Here is a 20355-nt window from a genome sequence, read left to right as displayed (position 1 = left end):
CCAAGAACACAGAGAGGCAAATAAGACAATGAAAGAAAGACTTGACACATGTTGCAAAGACGTTACTTACAAAATACATGCATGTAAACCTAATGCTTCCATTGATAAAGGAACAGATTACCATCATTTAGTTTTGATTACAATTGTTCTTATTGCACGTGTACATCTGTCCTCGGTGTCCCCCTATAAATGTCCTTTTGTTCATACTGTGGAAGATCCCTACTGATTTGAGTAACCCCGTGGCCTTTTCTCTAGTGTCACTATTAGGCCAAACCCTCCAGTTGCACAAAGATAACTAAGAAATCATGATTTTGGTGACTCCATGACCTTTTCTCTGTAATGTTTAACACAGCTGGAAGCCAGTTGAATAGTGAAGGATACAGCGGAATAATGTTAAGAGCTCCCAAGACAAACTGCATCACATATAGCTACCTGCTATATTATGAGATAGATAGGCAATAATAAGTTATATAAGTTATATAGTCTATTGTAACTTTTATTTAAGGTGTGATTAGTGGTAGTGAGTAGTTAGATACATACCATCTTTAGTGCTGCCCCATCCAGAGATCACACACTCCTTTTCATCTGGGAAGCGCTTGTTTGGCAGGCAGGCAGTCTTAACAAAGGGGGTTGGTTGGCACATAATGGGCTGTCCGTGACTTTCAGCTGGAGTAATGCTGAGACACAGTGAATGGAATAGTACATAACATTAGCATCTTTGACTTACATAGATTTACATAATGGACATTTGTAAATGGATGTACAAATGGATGTAAATGAACTTGATGAATATTATTTGGATATTGCTTATTAATTATGGCTTGGAAAGCCAGCGTTAACAGACAAGCTAAGTTAGCCGCTAAGCTAATGCTAGGCCTCATTGGTTGTGAGGCCTCAGCAACAACGGATTAGTCGTAAAGTAACCAGCAATCAGCGAGAGAATCGCTACAAATGGTCTGGAAGATATGGAATAATTTGCTGCGATGGTGTACATTTAGACACAACAATGTACAATCAGCAGAATAGTGACTGCTGCCACTTTCCGATACATGCAGTACACAACAAAGTAAACTAGAAAAAGTGCTCAGGCAGGTTATTGTGGGACAGCAATGTTCGGAATTCGCCATTCAGGATGGAATAGGAACAATCTGACAGATCCGTCTTGATCACATGACCATAGAGATAATGTGTACCGATGTGCGTGATGTATGGACAAAATCTGTAGGAGCAATATTAAAAAATGTGTTAAGCAACAATCGGCCTCCAGGTGGCGCTATAATAGGGCAATGTGAAAAGGGTGGCATTTGTTCCTCCATGTAGTGGGAATGTGCATGCAAAGTTTCACAGCAATCGGAAGCTCATGATTTGAGGCATTTTGTTCAAAATGGGCCACTCCTGCAAACTTTAGATGTAAATCTTAACCAATCAGGATGGAATATGAAAAATCTGACAGATCCGTCTGGATCACATGACTATAAGATCATGTGTACCGATTTGCGTGATATTTGGATAAAATCTGAAGGAGTGATTTCAACATATTTGTTTCACATAAGTCGGCCTCCTGCTGGCGCTATAAAAGGAAGATGTGACAAAATGGAGGGCAAACGTTTTTCCTTTGCCTTTAGGGAGTGCACATAACGTTTTACGCAGATCAGTGCAAAAGGTAAAAGCGCGAATCGGCCTGTTATAGCACCCACCATGAGGCTGATTTTCAAGTGGCATTTCTTCCTCAGCCTAGTGAGAATCTACGTGCAAAGTTTCACGGAAATCAAACGCTGTGTTCATGATTTGAGCCATTTTGTTCAAAACAAACCACACCTGCAAACTTTGGAAGCCAATCTTAGCCAATCAGGAATATGAAAAATCTGACAGACCCGTTTGACTATACAGATACTGTGTACCGAGTTGCGTGATGTTTGGACAAAATCTGTCAAATTTGACCCGGAGTGTGTAGCCAAATTGGCCTATCTTGCAGACAACTTGCTTAACTTGCTCAACCTCTCAATCCAAGGGGGCTATGCATCTATCCTCAAGGTCAGCGACAAATTCTATGGAGAAGAAAACAAGGCGGAGTAACAGACATGTTCCCCCAACTGACTGAGTTCCTCCACGTCCAACCTGTCTGTGGATATAGTGAGCGAGGCTCACTCAGAGGTGAGAGGTGGCTACCTCTCACCTCTGAGTGAGCACTTCAACACGTACTACACTGATGTGGACACCGCTACCTGGGACTGGGTGCGGGATCCGTTTGCTTCAGCAGCAACAAGTGGCCTCACTGCTATGGCCGAAGAGGAGCTCTTGGACTTATCCTGTGATAGGACATAGAGGGCCCTATTCTGTGTGAGATTTGAACAAACCACTAATTACGGAATTAGGACTAGGCAAGAGGCGTTTCCCCGCAAAATTCGGTATTCTGTGGCACCCCCCTCACCCGCCAAACACCTGAGCTACCCGTTACATTATGCATAGGTGTGGTTTGGGCGTTACAATGATAAAACCAATCACTGTGCCAGAAGCCATTGCCTTTAAGAGAAGACTGCGCTAGCCGTCATCCCCGATCCAATATATGCTCTAGCCTATTTCCCTGTCTGCACTGTTGCCTGGTCTGATTATTATAAGCCACATTGGGCTTGTTTTCGGTAAAGATGGTATGTATCTAACTACTCACTACCACTAATCACACCTTAAATAAAAGTTACAATAGACTATATAACTTATATAACTTATTATTGCCTATCTATCTCATAATATAGCAGGTAGCTATATGTGATGCAGTTTGTCTTGGGAGCTCTTAACATTATTCCGCTGTATCCTTCACTATTCAACTGGCTTCCAGCTGTGTTAAACATTACAGAGAAAAGGTCATGGAGTCACCAAAATCATGATTTCTTAGTTATCTTTGTGCAACTGGAGGGTTTGGCCTAATAGTGACACTAGAGAAAAGGCCACGGGGTTACTCAAATCAGTAGGGATCTTCCACAGTATGAACAAAAGGACATTTATAGGGGGACACCGAGGACAGATGTACACGTGCAATAAGAACAATTGTAATCAAAACTAAATGATGGTAATCTGTTCCTTTATCAATGGAAGCATTAGGTTTACATGCATGTATTTTGTAAGTAACGTCTTTGCAACATGTGTCAAGTCTTTCTTTCATTGTCTTATTTGCCTCTCTGTGTTCTTGGCCCTCAGCGGTGAAGCCAAACAAATTATCACAGGGCTACGTTTCCACGATGTCTAATCAGAATTGTATGGATTCCCATGGAGACAGAATTGATGATCTGTGCAGAAGACAGGTTGAAAAGCGTTGACGCCTGTAAGGTAAGTGTGTGTGTGTGTGTGTGTGTGTGTGTGTGTGTGTGTGTGTGTGTGTGTGTGTGTGTGTGTGTGTGTGTGTGTGTGTGTGTGTGTGTGTGGCACTGGGTGAGTACATTATGAAAATACTCTGGCAGTCAAAGGTAGGGTAAGTGATATTTTTTGGTCAAAAAAAGCTCTACATTCTGATAGTAATCATTGCTATTGAGTGTTTGTTCAGTAACAGGGGTCCCCCCATCTCTCTCTCTTCAACACATTAAGTGCCAGAGTTTTATTAAAACAGGGTACATCTAGTGCTGGCATTACGCTGATATGTTTAGCACTGTAGTGGCCACGACGAGGATGCGGATGTAAACAAAGGGTGCATGTACGATGGTCGATGGTCCCGTCTAACGCCTGGAACAATAACATCTCTCACGCGAGCCGCCATTGCGGAGTGATCTCACACCGAAAATGGCTCGTTTTCACCACTGTAAAAAGTTAAGGAGATCCGGATTTTTATACTGTGTGGGGTAACTGGTTTTGCCCTATTTTGGCCTAAAAATCAAATTTTTCAAGATAATACCGAGAACCGGAAACGGAACCGGCTAATTCTGCATCCGGGTGAGTGGGAAGTGAGTGCAAAGGGAACCTGGTGGAAGTTACAGAGAACAGCGCGATTGCCGATTAAACAATGAAAAAGCTAATCAGCGCGTTTTTGAGTCAATGGCACGGATGGATTAAGTAGCAATTGACTCGAAAATGTACTGTTGATGGCGTTCAAAGAGTTAAAGGGGCTATACCATGAATTTAAATATATTATATTATATTATAAAATATTTATTTTATATAAATATTGTCCCTTAACACATTGACTGCCATAGGGTTTTCTAGAAAAGGCGTCCCCACTGCCAGACATTTTGACCATTCTGACTCATCTTTGAGGACTCTCAAAACAAAGCTTAGAATCTCTTCTTTCATCTGAAAAAAAAGTGAGTTGATAGCATGTTCCGTTTTTTAGCTAGAGGTAGTTGAATACAGCTTGGTTTTCACCAAAAACAGACCTTTTTGTTTAGAATCAGAGTTATGAGCGTTTTAGTAAGACACACACTTTAGAGGCATAAAAATGATTTCAAAAGTGTTTGACATTTATTTTGCGCCTTCATTGACATCAGTCATGTAAACAATAATTGTTTATAAAAAGAAAAAAAAACTGCCTTTGATTGTTTATTTATCACTGTTTCCAAAGTGCAAGCTTATTTCAGCTCATTTCAAACAACATTTTTCACTGTATTTTTTTTTTTCTAAATATTTTTTTCCAAATAATAATAAATAATAATTCAAAGTTCAAAGTGCAACATCAATACATTCATCGAGAGCTTCATTTTCCAAACTTTTTGCCCACACACGTCAAAATCTCAAGCCACACCTGTATTCATAGCAACAAATAGCAGATCTACAAGCTTTTACTGAGCTTGTATCAGCTTTTTTTTCCTTTTATGCCATTTATGACAATTTGTGAAAATAAATAAATAAAAATAAGGGATGCCAGGGCGTGACCCCCCAAAATAATCATATTTGAACTGGGGACCACCATTTTGTTTGACTGGTTCCACAGATAAATATTGTGAAAATAGCAGATCTACAAGCTAGCCCTCTCTTCTTCTTCCTCTCCTCTCTCTGTCTCTCTGTCTCTCTCTGTCTGTCTGTCTGTCTGTCTGTCTGTCTGTCTCTCAACCTTTTCAGGCTGTGACCCCCCAAAATAATCATATTTGAACTGGGGACCTCATTTTGTTTGACTGGTTCCACAGATACATATTGTGAAAATAGCAGATCTACAAGCTAGCCCTCTCTTCTTCTTCCTCTCTTCCTCTGTCTGTCTGTCTGTCTGTCTGTCTCTCAACCTTTTCAGGCTGTGACCCCCCAAAATAATAATATTTGGACTGGGGACCTCATTTTGTTTGACTCGGTTCCACAGATACATATTGTGAAAATAGCAGATCTACAAGCTAGCCCTCTCTTCTTCTTCCTCTCCTCTGTCTGTCTGTCTGTCTGTCTGTCTCTCACTCAACCTTTTCAGGCTGTGACCCCCCAAAATAATCATATTTGGACTGGGGACCTCATTTTGTTTGACTGGTTCCACAGATAAATATTGTGAAAATAGCAGATCTACAAGCTAGCCCTCTTTTCTTCTTCCTCTCTTTCTCATTTTGTTTGACTCGGTTCCATGGATAAATATTGTGAAAATAGCAGGTACACAGTGCCAATGTTGCACTTGGATTCAAGATCATTGCTTGGTACAAAATGAATTTCCGCAAGGACAATAAAGTATATCTATCTAAAATCTCACAACGAGGCGTTGAGATCCCAACCCACAGGTTGAAGACCCTCTGCTCTAGCGGTCATGTGAGACACATTCCACGCCAGGTTGTGAGAGAGAAATAAGCAACCAGGTCTATGAAAACAAGCCCAAAAAACAAAGTGATATGTACTATTTGTACCGCGTAACTTCCTCAATTGACTAATAGTCCACAAATCACATTTCAAGTCGAGTGGGGAAATAGCCGATCCACAACACACGGTTGTGAGCACGGCGATCCGAACACGGGAGAGACTAACTGTGTGTGTCGCAGCCTCACACACACACACACACACACACTCACGCACACACACACACACGTTTTTCTTTGTTTGTTTCAAAACAACAACGATCGGCAATCTTGTGTGCGTCTGTGCGCGCAGCCTCCCTGCAGTGAGGCGCGCGCGCACACACACACACACACACACACAAACACAAGCCTAACTTTTTCTATAGCAATAGCGAGCGTGGGGGAGACACACACACACACACACACACACACACACACACACACACACACACACACACACACACACACACACACACACACACACACACACACACACACACACACACACACACACACACCCTCCGTGCCCAGGGACGGTGGCTCCCGGCCGGGGTCGAGCCTCCGGAGCCAGGGACCCCCGGGGGTCCCCGGTCCACCTCCGCGCCCAGCGACGGTGGCTCCCGAGGCGGGTAAGGGCGCTGGAAAAAGAACAAAGTCCTACCTTCAGTAGTCCTCTGCAACGCGCCGATCATGGCACACGGATTTATCCATATAAAAATAAACTCCATGGACGGATTCATGGCGACTGACGCGCGTGTGTTGCAATGATCGCGATAAGTTTTTCTTTATTTGTTTCAAAACAATGATAGCGAGGCGACCACATCACTCGGCTGATGTGTTTGGGGTCAGGAATAGTGCATCCCCGCGCGTGTATGAGCATGCTCGTGCACATTACGAGCGCAAGCATGTGACGTGCACACGGATGCTTCCCCCGGGTGCTGCATGCATGCTTCCCCGGGTGCTCCCCTAGCACTGATCACAGGCAGCCGCGCGTGCACATTACGAGCGCAAGCATGTGACGTGCACGTTTTCCCCGGGTGCTGCATGTTTTCCCCGGGTGCTTCCCTCTCACTGAACACATGCAGCCGCTTGCTGCTCGGATTAAACTTACGGTTTGATGGCGGACCCCCTGATTGACGTTATATCTTGGCTTTAGTGTTTTGTAATAATAATAATAATAATAATAAAATAAAAAATAATCACTTTTTTTTCAACTTCTATGTAATTTTCATGGATGAGATTAACTGACAATGTGCCTGAGGGGGTAACCTAACCTGGACCATTAAAAAGACCATAGCCCGTAGTACTACGGGATCGGCGCTTTACGGTTGGATTTATCGGCCCGTAGAACTACGGGCCTGGCGGTCAATGTGTTAAAGGGCAAGACCACTTTGGTAGAGGTTTGGGTTGTGTAGTTACCTTGCCATGATGTAACTCCAAAGGTGGGCAAGAAATCAAAAAGAATTGCTCCATTGATTAGAAATTGATAATTCAAAATATGCTCCTCATTGACTTACATTGTACACTGAAACAGCTCTCAAAGTCTCTCTTTTAGCACATAAACAAACGCAAATCAAGTTGTTTCAGACAATATACAACATCACCAAACCCAGTACTGTTTATTTTTTACATACAAATGTCAACTTCCTGTTGATTTTACTATTTGAAGATCCGGATCCAGATCCACGGATCCAGTCCGGGTTTTCTTCCTAATAAAAAGGAAAACCAAAGTCCTTTAATACGTTTTATACAGGTTTAACTCATTGAGTGCCATTAACGTGTTTCACGTGTTTCACCGCTATGGTGCAACGTGCCATTAACGTGTTTCACGTGTTTTTGATTATTTTATTTTTTTTAACTTTTATTTTTTTTAACCCAAGATATTATTATCTGAAGATTTGCAGCTCCATCCACTTGTTTAACTTATAACTGAAAAAGGCTGTATCTCGCTTCCTAAGCACTTTTTTTTTACTTTGAAAAAATGAAAAAAATAAAATCGTAATGGCCAGAAATAGATAATAATAATTTGGGCACTCAATGAGTTAAGCCTAAACAACCACCCAGATAACTTCTTTCATAATCTGTCTGTCTGTCATTCCAAGCCTTTTATGCTGCAATGCTAAAACGTCCTCTTTGGGTAGAGGGGTGCTATTGAGGAAGTTTGTCTGTCAATCATCACCAACCATCGCCCTCCTCACCGCTTTGCCCCGCCCTCATTAGAATACGGCCAATGGTGCCGGTTGTAAACAATAAGGGAGGTGGAGACTGAAAATGAGGCGGCGGGACGATTAAAATGAGGCCCCCATGGTGACATCACCATGGGGGAAATGTGAAATGGCCTGTTCAGACACGCCCATTCAGAAAATCCATGAAATGAAGATGAAAAACTGAGTGTTAAAAAAACCTTTTTTTTTAGTACAAGAGACACTGGGGAGCCCCAAAAAATGAAAAAAAGTTAAATTCATGGTGTATGCCCTTTAATGTTACATCAAGGCCTATCTATCTAATCTATAGCATCAAAGCCATAAATTGTATACAAGCGACCCTCTCTGGCTTATAGATATGTTGTTCAAGTTGTTGTTAGTAACTATGCTACACTTGGTCCAGATGACAAGATATGAGTATGATTTAAGTGAAATTTATATTTATGCAGTATTTATATTATATTTGTTATTAGTGTCTATGTCCTCTGAAACAAAGGGTTTTATAGTGAGAATTTACTTAAAGGGTAAGACCACTTTGGTAGAGGTTTGGGTTGTGTAGTTACCTTGCCATGATGTAACCCCAAAGGTGGGCAAGAAATCTAAAATAATTGCTCCATAGATTGGAAATTGATAATTCAAAATATGCTCCTCATTGACTTACATTGTACGGTAAAACAGCTCTCAAAGTCACTCTTTTAGCACATAAATGAAACCAAACATAGCTGATTCAGGCAATATAGAGCATCACCAAACCCAGTACTGTTTTTTTTTTAAATAAAAATGTCAACTTCCTGTTGATTTTACTATTTGAAGATCTGGATCCGGATCCGCGGATCCAGTCCAGGTTTTCTACTTGTTAAAAATGGCAAAATCAACAGGAAGTTGACATTTTTATTTAAAAAAAAAAACAGTACTGGGTTTGATGATGTTCTATATTGTCTGAATCAACTTTGTTTGCGTTTGTTTATGTGCTAAAAGAGTGACTTTGAGAGCTGTTTTACCGTACAATGTAAGTCAATGAGGAGCATATTTTGAATTATCAATTTCTAATCAATGGAGCAATTATTTTTTATTTCTTGACCACCTTTGGAGTTACATCATGGCAAGGTAACTACACAACCCAAACCTCTACCAAAGTGGTCTTGCCCTTTAAGCTTGTATAATTGTATTTATTTCTGTGCGTAAAACACTTTTTTATGTGCTTTTTTTTATGAGAGAGAGAGAGAGAGAGAGAGAGAGAGAGAGAGAGAGAGAGAGAGAGAGAGAGAGAGATATAGGTCTTATGGCTACAGACATGCACACATTTGGAAAGCCCAAAATAATTTGAAGGCCCGATTTAGTAAATCAGATAGTGTTCAAATGGTCATTTCAATAACCATTGCCTTAATTGGGATATGATCAGATCAGTGCATTAGTGTGCATGTAAACACTACAATTGATAAACTATGTTTAGAATCATGTCACCCTATGTTATGTGAATCATGTGCATTTTAGAAGCTAAGAGGAAGCCATCCAGTGAGTGTTGGCATTCACATTGTATTATCCTCCTTTGTAATGATCCCCTGGAGAAAATATACATGTCAGTCCATACTGGTTCTTTGTCCTTACAGGGTGATTCAGGCGGACCCCTGATGTGCAAAGACAATGGAGTTTACTACATCGCAGGCTTGGTGAGCTACGGGACGGAGCCATGCGATGGTCAAACACCTGGCGTCTACGCCGATGTCCACAGATATGTGAAATGGATTGCTGGTTGCTTTGCTCACAATGGGTCACCATGTGAGCATTGCATAGATTGTATAGATTAGCAAACCATTATGTGGGTGTGCACACAAGCATGTTGTAAGACAGGTTAAAGGTTCACCCTCACGCAGTGGCAAATATGCCAGGGATAATCAGCTGGTCATTATTGATAAATAAACCTGACAGGGTGATTAGACCACAACGTGAAGCGGAGGGGACTTCATCACCCTAAAATATATTCGCATAATCGCCGGTGTGTGATGACCTTAAGTCTTATTGCATGGTTACTTAATAAATAAATGGACCCAAAAGTAACAACAGAACAATTTGAATTATTTATTTTATTTTGCTTACAGTAATGAAATAGTCTGTTTGATCAAACTATGAATCAATATTCTGTTACTGCATACTAGTCTATTTCTCACCCCAAATGTTTTAAAAAACATTATAGTGTATACTGTGTAGCTGTAAATTACATTGTGTGCTTGTTACATGGCTGGCATTTTGGATATGACAAAAATCAAGCAACACATATGAGGAGTCTTTGATTAGACTGTTATTGAGTTCAGCGGTCATTATTGAAAACAGACCACTTGAATTCAGTGATTGACCAATCAGAATTAAACATTCAACCAAGACATGCAATACACACTGTTGGTCCATGACAACACGTTTGGGCTGTGATCAACCACATGATAAAAACTGGTCATTTTGCTATTGAGGCTGTACTGTTACCGCGTTTGGGTAACATTTTAGAATAACTATTCTAATATACTATTAAGTAGTTACTAGATAATTCTTAAACTGTTAGTTAATGAGTTATTAATGACTTGTTAAGCATTTCTTAATAGTTAGTTAAGTATTATAATGAGGCCTTATAGCCAGTTAATAGATCATTTATAAACCATTAGTTAATGAGTTATTAATGTCTTGTTAAATATGTTTTAGTAGTTGGTAAAGGGTTTATAACTATGCCATATACTGTAGATAGCTAATAGATCACTCACAAACTATTAGTTAACTGACTTGTTAAATGTATGCCAATGATTTATAACTATGCCTTAACAATATTTAATGAATTATGAACAAGCTATTAGTAAATCACTTACTAATGGCTAGTTAAGTAATTGTTAATAGTTAATGTTATAACTATTCCTCATTTACTCATAGTCGACGCATTGTGAGCTTGTAGATCGGCTATTTTCAAATGGCCGAAATGTATACAGGACTGAAGTGGTTAATGTATGTTTTGTAATAATAATCTAAATCTACAAAGTAACTAGTAACTAAAGTTTTCAATTTACTGTAGTGGAGTAACAGTATAATATTTGCCTCTGAGATGTAGTGGAGTAGTACTGAACATTGGAAATACTCCAGTAAAGTAAAACCACCTCAAAATTGTACCTACTGTAGGTACAGTTCTTGAGTAAATATACTTAGTTACTTTCCACCACTGCCAGTACAGTATCTGTCTGTATCAGAGACACATTGCGAGGAATACTGAAGAAAGTTAAAAAAAAAACCTCAAAACTGTACTTAAGTACAGTACTTGAGTACATGTACTTCGTTACTTTCCACCGCTGGTCACAAGGCACTGTCCAGAGATCAGAAGTACTAAATAATACCTTCCACATGAAACCAAAGATGTCCAGGGGGAAACTTCTGTCTGGCAAGAGCAATGCAATTGACTGTCCTACTGTGCATGACACAGCCAGTGGTACGGAGAGTAGCATGTTGTGGAAAACCATAAGAAAATGTCATGCTATAGCATGTTGTCGGATAATGGTGGCGCATATGTATGATATCTCTGCTGACGGACAGAAACCAGCTAACTCCAAAATTTTCATTTTTCAGGAAATGAAAAAATCAAAACAAAAAGTGGAGTTAGGAGGTTTTGTTCATCATTGATAAGAACAGCTGAATGGACCTCCAAGCTCACAATGAGGTTGGAGGTCAAAAGGGGGTGGAGCCTGGAGTCAGCAAAACCAGCTAACTCCACCCCCTCTAACTCCACCCCCTCTAACTCCACCCCCCTATGGTGGAGTTAACTGGTTTAGCAGAAAGTTTGAGGATCCAATGGAGTTAGCTGGTTTTGTCAGAAGCGCCTTTTAATACTTTTCATTGGTTAATTTTTTTAAACGTAAAGGGTGTTCAATAGCACTGATTTATGGGGGGAAAAAATGCAAAAGCGTCAAAATGGAATTAGCCTGTTTCTGCCTGACAGGCTTGGTTTTTGATTCAAGCCAAAAAACATGACAAAACTGTCTGACATTATACTGACCATGATACTTCATACATCATCTTTTCTTTTTATCTTTTGTGATGCATTTAAAATAATTGTGAAATGAGAAAACATATTCACTAAACTAAGATGAGGTAAAACTTGTATCAAGGGAGTAAAGGACGATTGAGAAGACTTCTTGAAGTACAGTATGTTTATTTTTGATAAGTGTTTTTGGGCAGTAAACAAGTACACACGCTTGTTTCTTTCACCTCTGTACATAGTTTTTACAGTTGATAATGTTAAACGTGTATCACCTATAGACTAAAACAGTGAGTGAGCATCTCATGAACAAACAAGTTACAAGAAATTAAAAGAACACCAATTCCATTCATTTTTTTAAAAAGACAATACAAAATCCAGACATTTCTTTATACATGAGCAATAACAATTCAAGTGCAAATATCATTATCAACCCTATGATACATCATAGCAAACTCTTGTTAAAAAAAAAAAAAAGGCAACAATTCAAAACAAAGACATTGATGGGGATAGGGGGATGGAAAGGGTTTACACGTGACGATGAGCAACACTGTCCTGACACTCGGCCTGAGTTTTCATATCGTTTCACTCCATTATTCAGTCTGAACGCTCTCTCAGCGCAGCCGTTTTCTGATATGGGGAGGGGGGGGGGGGGCGTGGCCAAAGTGGGACTCTTTGGCGATTGGTTCATATTGGATTATCCCCGATCCCGATTGGGCCGGGTAGATTTTCAACCGAGAAAACCCTGCCTTTCTACAGCGTCACCAGCTCTAATAATAATATAGGTTCCCACTCCTTGGGGTCTTTTTTTGTCACTGTATATTTGCACATACGTGAAATTTGTCCTCTGCATTTACCCAGCCTATAATGACTAGGAGCAGTGAGCAGCCTTTCTACGGTGCTCAGGGAGCAATTAGGGGTTAAGAGTCTTGCTCAGGGACACACATTGCTGGCCTGGCCTGGAATGGAATGGTACCTGGGACAACCAGGGGCTCTGGCTCCTCAGGCGGGCTCACTAACCACTCAACTATAAATGCTCAGAATGAGGAGGCTAGCGATTCGGGGTCTGGAGCCAGACTAACACTGCTGCTCTTTGATGCCTAAATGCACTAATATAATACCGGGGAGTCCAGATGGAAAACAATCTGACCAGCTGTCAGTGTGATTGCGTGAATAACAAAACAAGTTTGAGTCAATGTGTGGTTTGTAGTGAATTTCAAACCGACTCATAGTGGTGGAAAGTAACTAAGTACATTTACTCAAGTACTGTGCTTAAGTACACTTTTGAGCTGGAGCATTTCCAATTTTCAATACTTTTACTTCTACTCCACTGCATCTCAGAGGCAAGTACAATTACTTTTTACTCCACTACAATTATTTGAAAACTTCAGTTACTTTGTATATTTGAATTATTATTACAAAACATACATTAACCACTTGAGCCCTATTTAAACTTCAGCTCTATTTAAACTTTGGCTAAAATAGCCAATCTACAAGTTCACAACGCGTGTTGTGAGCTTGTAAATCTGCTATTTTCAAAAGATTTTTAATACATTTTAGACATATGATAACTTGTTAAACGGGACATTCTGCATAACGATAATACTTTTACTTTTGGTACTTTAGGTATATTTTTATGCCTATACTTTTGTACTTTTACTCAAGTACATTTGGATTACCTGACTTTTACTTGTAACAGAGTGTTTCTACATTGCAGTATTGATGCTTTTACTTAAGTAAAGAGATGTAGTACTTTTTTCCACCACTGCTGACTCACAGGCCACAGGACCTGGCCCGTTAGTTCCCTCCAGACCTTACGGTCCAAGTCCCTGTGTCTTCCTAAACGTCAAGTGTTTTCAACTAAAGGCAGTGTAGGATACTCTAATCATTATTTACTAAACAAGTGGGGGAAATGTTCCCTAGGGGACTAATTTAATATTGGAGAGTAGAGACTTTTTTTCCCGCTCTTTTTTGTTGTTGAAAGTGTTGGGCACACTAATAGTATTAGGCTTTTATCATTGTCATTAGCTTTATGTCGACAATGCAATTGTCAGGAACAATTTGATTGCAATGGTGGCAACATTATCTATTTGAACATGTTGGTCGATTCTAACTTAACATAGTGGTACATTTGTGTACATTGTCTTAACTTTAACTTACCCTGTTTTGGTCACGGTTTTGAGATTCAAAACGTTTTCTTGACATCGCAAGTGTTCCCTTTTTATATATATATTTATATATCCCTATATATCCTGGCGAGAGAGAATCAGAACTCAGAACTCCTTAGCCAAATGTGTCTGCCCATTTTGAACATACGATGTCCTCTGAAATGTCTTCGCCGAGACCCCAAACAAAAAGCATTTCACAAGCGCCGTTTTATTTATGGGCCAGTGTGTGTACGGGGGCATAACGGAAATTAAGGAACGTTCCATGAATTCATTGCACTTGTATATATATATGTATACATAGAAGTGACAGGCTCTATATCTAGTGCACACAATAAGAACGTTGGCCTGCCCTGGGGGACAGAGTCTTTGGAAGAGCTGGTCTTATTAGAGTGGGATAGAATGTAACTGGGGCATTTAGACACACTGGAAAATCCTTTAGGCGTTCATGAAACTCTGAAAGGCAGTATAAATGGAACCAAATCCATTTGGTTCCATTTGTACAACTCCTGAGTTACATTAACACTTAAAGGGCCGGGATAGTTCACCCCAACAAAATATTTATTTCCCTATCCCTAATTACTCACCTCATGAGATTTTTATTTTTTTTGTCACATTCCTGATCTAAAATTCCAATATTTGAGGAATTGAAGAGAACAGGAGGCCAACTATATTATTATTATTTGTTTATAAACAAAGTGTAATCACTGAAAGGCCTACTACTGTCCAGCTTCTAAGTGATTGTTTTTTAGTATTGCTCTTGTTAAAGCTGCACTATGTAACTTTCCTCTTCTAGCCCGGATTTGAACCCAGTTTCCTGTGCAAGTGCTGACATTTTTTACCATTGAGCTAATAGAGCCTGCCTGCTCCCTTGCTCAGGGGATAAATTGAATCTTAACCATCAGGTAAAAATTCGTGTCAGAATCCTGTGTCTAGGTGAGACGTGACCTTTGACACCATCTAAATGTCTCAATAGAAGAGCAGGGAGACAAAATACAACCACCCCAATTGTATAAGTTATATTGTATTAACATACTCTACCATACAGATTGGACATTTAAAAAAAAAGATACATAGTGCTGCTTTAAGTTTGGCCTCATATTCACTTTTAAATTAATTAACTATTGGAATATTGGATCAGGAATACAACAAAAACTAAAAAGAAATCACCATGAATTCAAGGCTTCACGGGGTGAGTAATTGATATAAAATAACACGTTTCTGGGGTGAACTATCCCTTTAATGATTTAACTTTGCAAGAAGGGGCTCAGGCGTCTTTGGACAAGAAACGGGTATCATGGGCCGAAAAGGAATTTTGGAGTTCTTCTCCAGCTAAAATTAGGATTAAACTATTCAACCCTCGTCTAATTGTATTTTCATTATTTACAAAGAAAAACGGAAGAAAACCAAACCAAACCGGTCGTCCACAAGAAACGGCAAATGTGTGAGTTGATCAACTTCCTGTATATAAAGAACTGTCGGTAAAGTATTTCATGTCTGTTAAACCTAGAAAGTAATAAACGTCATATAGCGGTACAGGACACATCAGAAAGACATGAGATTGAATAATTAAAGTGACCTTTTTAAAAAAAGAAGCAGCAAACATAAATGTCCCTCAAAAGACATTTTTTCTCTGTCTCTCTCTGAGGACATGAGCCACATAAATGTCCCTCAAAAGACATTTTTTCTCTGTCTCTCTCTGAGGAGATGACCCACAGATGTCTCTCTGAGGAGATGACCATCTCCCATCTCTGTCTGTCTCTCTCAGAGGATTACATTCCTGTCAAATCGTCAGGAATAATGATGATGATTTTGTATACGTGGAAATTTGAAATAAAAAAGTAACAAGATAAGAGAGAAGGTTGGTAAACACAACAAGTACAATCTGGACAGAAGACAAAACGGTGGATTAACTGTTTTAACAGTAATAACCTTTCGGAAATTATAGCTCTAAGAGCTCGAACGGAGTAAGGCTTTGAAATGAAGTGGATCTGAGAGGTGATGTTAAGGATGGAGTCTGATCAATCAATCAATCAATCAATCAATCAAAATGAGATTCTATCAGTTTCTGTGTCTTCAACTAGAGCTGCACCGTATTGGAGTTTTGGCAGATAACTGTATTAATTTGTATGGTCAAATCAATACCATACCGATATTGACATACCGATATTGAAATACAAGTTTCCAGAAGGGCTCACATTACACCTACAGTTACAGTAACTGTGATTCTGGGTGCAAATGCAGACTTCAAAAAAACGTTCATTCTGTATTACCTGATACTGTATAATAATAATGATGATGTCTCTGTCGGGTGGAAACCTCATATGTCCAAAACGGTTCCTTTTTTATCACTATTTTTTAGAACATTTTGAAATAATGAAAACAGCCGACCTACAAGCATGTGCTTGTAGATCTGTTATTTCCACTACTTTTGGTGACACTCTTGTATGATGAAGTAGGGCTTTGCTTCGTAAAAACAAAACAAAAAACATAATCATTTGAAACTTGGAGATAGAAGGTTTCTGCCCGACAACAGCGATATATAACGAATAGTATTTATTAACTGAACTACACTGTGTTCACTGCTGAAGGAGATGAGCTCAAATCAGTTCTACTTGGCATAGAGTCAATGTCTAGCAACCTGCATCAATACATGCAATCAATGCATCATAATAATGTTGTATTTTGATGTCGGGTCGATACCGATAACCTTTTTATCAGCCAATAACCAATATGATGAACAATATTGTGCATCGCAAGTTTCAACACAGGAAAAGATAAAAATCTGAGCAACACATACAGCATACAGCAGGGGTCTTCAATGTTTTTTTCAGGCCAAGGACCCCTCAGCTGAGAGAGAGATGAATCAGGGACCCCCAACTACATATTGTATAACATTGTGTTGCAGATGAAACGTTTTCATAGATTTCATAGATAGCTTCGTAGACTTGTTTGACAGACACTATCATCATGGTTGTGTACACATTTCTAATAATATGTTGGATTCATGTTAATGTGTAGTGTGTCTCAACACTTTAAAATTGAGCTTTGGCTCTGTACTTGGTCGGCTCTTTTTTCCCTCTAAACCAAACCACTTCGCCGAAAATAGCAGATCACAACTGTGAGCTTGTAGATCTGCTATGTTCAGCTAACGCCACCCTCCATAATATTGATGCTAGGGTTAAAGTGGTTTGTAAAAAAAAAAAAAAAAAAACTGTCACTCAAATATTTGGTGGCTAGGAGTCCCGAACCCCCCTGTTGAAGACCCCTGGTATACAGTACTTACAACTGGAGTGAGGGATCGCAAACCAGAAAGAACCAAAAACACAGATGCAAGTTCAACGTCCATAATAAAGTCTGCATAGTGAAATTGTCTTTGTCAAAGCCCATGGAAATAGAAACAGAAAAAAAGATATATCGTCTCTGTCGGGTGGAATGTCCAAAACTGTTACTTTTCAGGATTCATAATCAAAAGCATCAACAGTAGCAGATCTACAAGCTCGAGCGGCGAATCTGCTACTTTAGATGGTTTTGTGTGATGCTGTAGTGTGATCAAGTATGGCGTTAATTTACGAAAAAAAAACAACCAAACCAGCCAGTTAAAATATGGAGATATTGCCCGACAACAACGATATATTTATACTGCAGTTTGTTTTGTTTGTTGGAAGTCCCGTGAAAATGGGAGCATGTTACCTGGAAATGAAGTGTATGTGTGTGTGTGTGTTAGAGTTCTCACCCTACCCGACCCAACGTTTTCGGGCCGGGCCATAAATCTATGCTAATTGGTTAGGCCGGGCCGAGCCTCGGGTTCCGTGAAGAAAGAAAATGTAAACAAATCTGTTACCCCCAAAAGATACATTTCAACTGCCCCTAGCGGCTTAACGGTAAGGCAGACGGAAAAGGCAGTGGATGGGTTGGATGCAGCTCAAAGTGAACTTTACTCAGGTATCTAGTTTGTCACCGTCCGACCTTCTTAGGCTGTGTTATTAAAGAAATACGAGTGACAATGGCCAAAACGCAATCGAAAATCTGCGAAATTGGCAGTTTTCAAGATGTTTTGGCCATTATCTCTGGAACAGAAGGTCCAATCTGCTCAGTTCAAAGCTTGTTGCCTGACTTTGAGGACATTAACTCATTGGGTGCCAGAGTTATTTCAGATTTTTAGCTGTTGGCTGCCAGAGATTTTTAATTGAAAAACAAAAAGTACTCAGGAGCCGAGATACAGAATTTTAAAGTTTTAAGTTAACAAGGAAGTGGATAGGAGTCTAGATCTTCAACTAATCATATCTCCTAGGTCTTAGGGTTTTTTTTTTTTCAATAGAACGCATTAACGCGATCTTGGCGGCCAAGCGCACTATTTATTAGATCGCATTAATGCGTTAATGGCGGCCAATGAGTTAAGCACCTGACACTTTTGGGCCTAAAACTATGGTAATTGTTCGGTTCAGTTGGGGCCGGGCCTTAATTTTCAGGCCAGATGAGAACTCTAGTGTGTGTGTGTGTGTGTGTGTGTGTGTGTGTGTGTGTGTGTGTGGGGGGGGGGGGGGGGGTGATCTGGAGTCGCTCCACAGGCGGTTTGGTCATTACTTGTATGGTTGGAGGAATGGGGTTATAATCTGATCTGGAGTCAGTTCGTTACTTGTATGGTTGGAGGAATGGGTTTATAATCTGATCTGGAGTTAGTTCGTTACTTGTATGGTCGCAGGAGGAACGGGGCTATAATCTGATCTGGAGTCAGTTCGTTACTTGTATGGTCGCAGGAAGGCTGACACTTTGCTGCTTATGAGTCGGATGAAGGATCGGGGGAGCATCTCGTGGGACTCTCGAGTTGTGTATTTGAAGTAGTTGTTGGGGTGGGCCAGCACGTCAAACAGGGTCTTGATCAGCTTTTTATCCTATTGGCGACAAAGAGGAGAGAGGGTAAATTCTTTACTCTCTCACATTATTTGCCGTTATTTTTCTTTCGTTAACACATTGCCTGCCAAGGACGTCCAACACAGAGTAGAGTACAGCAACTTGCAATAGGCCTGGTCTACAAGATACACCACAATGTACCTGTGAATTGAGTACAAGAGGACCCCAATTGAAACAAGCCAGTGGCTTTTTTAAATCCTATTTAGTTGACCTTGTATTTGAACTGTACTTTCATGAGATTTTTTCTGCAAACTTCTAAATAAAGTATTCAATACATTAATCAATCAAACACTTCACCGCCATGTGCATTCATAAAAAAAAAAAAATTGTGATTACGCTAGAGGGCGCTCTTCGCCAACCTATGAATGATGCATTGACTGTGAGAGAAGGATAGAACCGGAAATGACGTCATCCCCCCAAAAGTCACCCCGTCCACTCCAATGTTATGAGATTTAGAAAAACACATCTAGCTCGGATTTCTTCTCCCAGACTGCGTTTTTTGGTGAAAACAAGCCATATTCAACTGCCAATAACAACAGAACGGATGATCATGGTTTCAATGTTTTTGTTCCGGTGGAAAGAGGAGAGACTCGTCTCACCACGGAGACATCGTTTGTTTACATCCGGGATGAAAAAAAAAGATTTGTGGATCGTCAAAAAGACTCAAAATAAGGTAAAACCGCTGGCAGTGGCGGATGAATTAATTAATTAATACCTGGCAGTGAATGTGTTAATATGTCACCTGTAGATTGTGCACATAACTGTATTTAATGACAATGACTTGTTTGAAAACGGTATATCTTTTGATATTTTGTATTGTTGTTCATTGCACTGTCTGTCCAATTTGTTTGGAGTGATGAATCTTTAATGGACCACAATGGAAACAAGCCTTTGGCTTTTTTTTGGTCTCACCTGTTTGGCTTTTTTATGTTTGAAAACCACTGCTATGCTATTCGACCTGGCATCCAAACCACATGAAAATAAGAAGTGTTAACCTTGAGGATTTCTTGATGGTTTTCCGAGGCGTAGAGTCTTCCATCCCGTACGATGTCTTCTACAAGCTGTTCGTAGTCCTCTGTGAAGTCACAGCAACACGGCACATTTTCACTTTTGAAGATCACACCATCACAAATCAGCAGTGGTGGAAAAAGTACTTGCATGTTTTGCTTATGTAAAAGTATCAATACTGCAATGTAGAGTTACAAGTAAAAGCCCGGAATTAAAAATGTACTTGAGTAAAAGTAGATCAAATCAAAATGTACTTAAAGAATCGAAAGTAGAAAGTACTCATTTTGCAGAATGTCCCATTTCACAAGTTTTTAAAGTATAAAATGTATAAA

At 39.8% G+C, this 20355-nt stretch overlaps 1 protein-coding gene across 3 annotated transcripts in view; it reads right to left on the bottom strand.

Moving 5' to 3' along the window:
• Positions 1-18493: 18493 nt before the first annotated feature.
• scube3 (signal peptide, CUB domain, EGF-like 3) overlaps positions 18494-20355 on the bottom strand; it is a 235109-nt gene continuing 233247 nt past the window's right edge. For all 3 annotated transcript variants that reach the window (XM_080444119.1, XM_080444120.1, XM_080444121.1), the window contains 2 exons: positions 20011-20090; positions 18494-18996 (listed from right to left, as the gene is read on the bottom strand). In XM_080444119.1, the coding sequence (XP_080300245.1) occupies positions 18844-18996; positions 20011-20090 (233 nt within the window). In that variant the 3' untranslated portion in view covers positions 18494-18843. The remainder of the gene's footprint in view (positions 18997-20010; positions 20091-20355) is intronic.

The sequence above is a fragment of the Gymnoscopelus braueri genome (genome assembly GCF_963280865.1).
Source record: "Gymnoscopelus braueri genome assembly, chromosome: 12".
NCBI lineage: Eukaryota > Metazoa > Chordata > Actinopteri > Myctophiformes > Myctophidae > Gymnoscopelus > Gymnoscopelus braueri.
The sequence above is the reverse complement of the archived record's forward strand: the minus strand, read 5'-3'. Positions and strand labels throughout refer to the sequence as shown.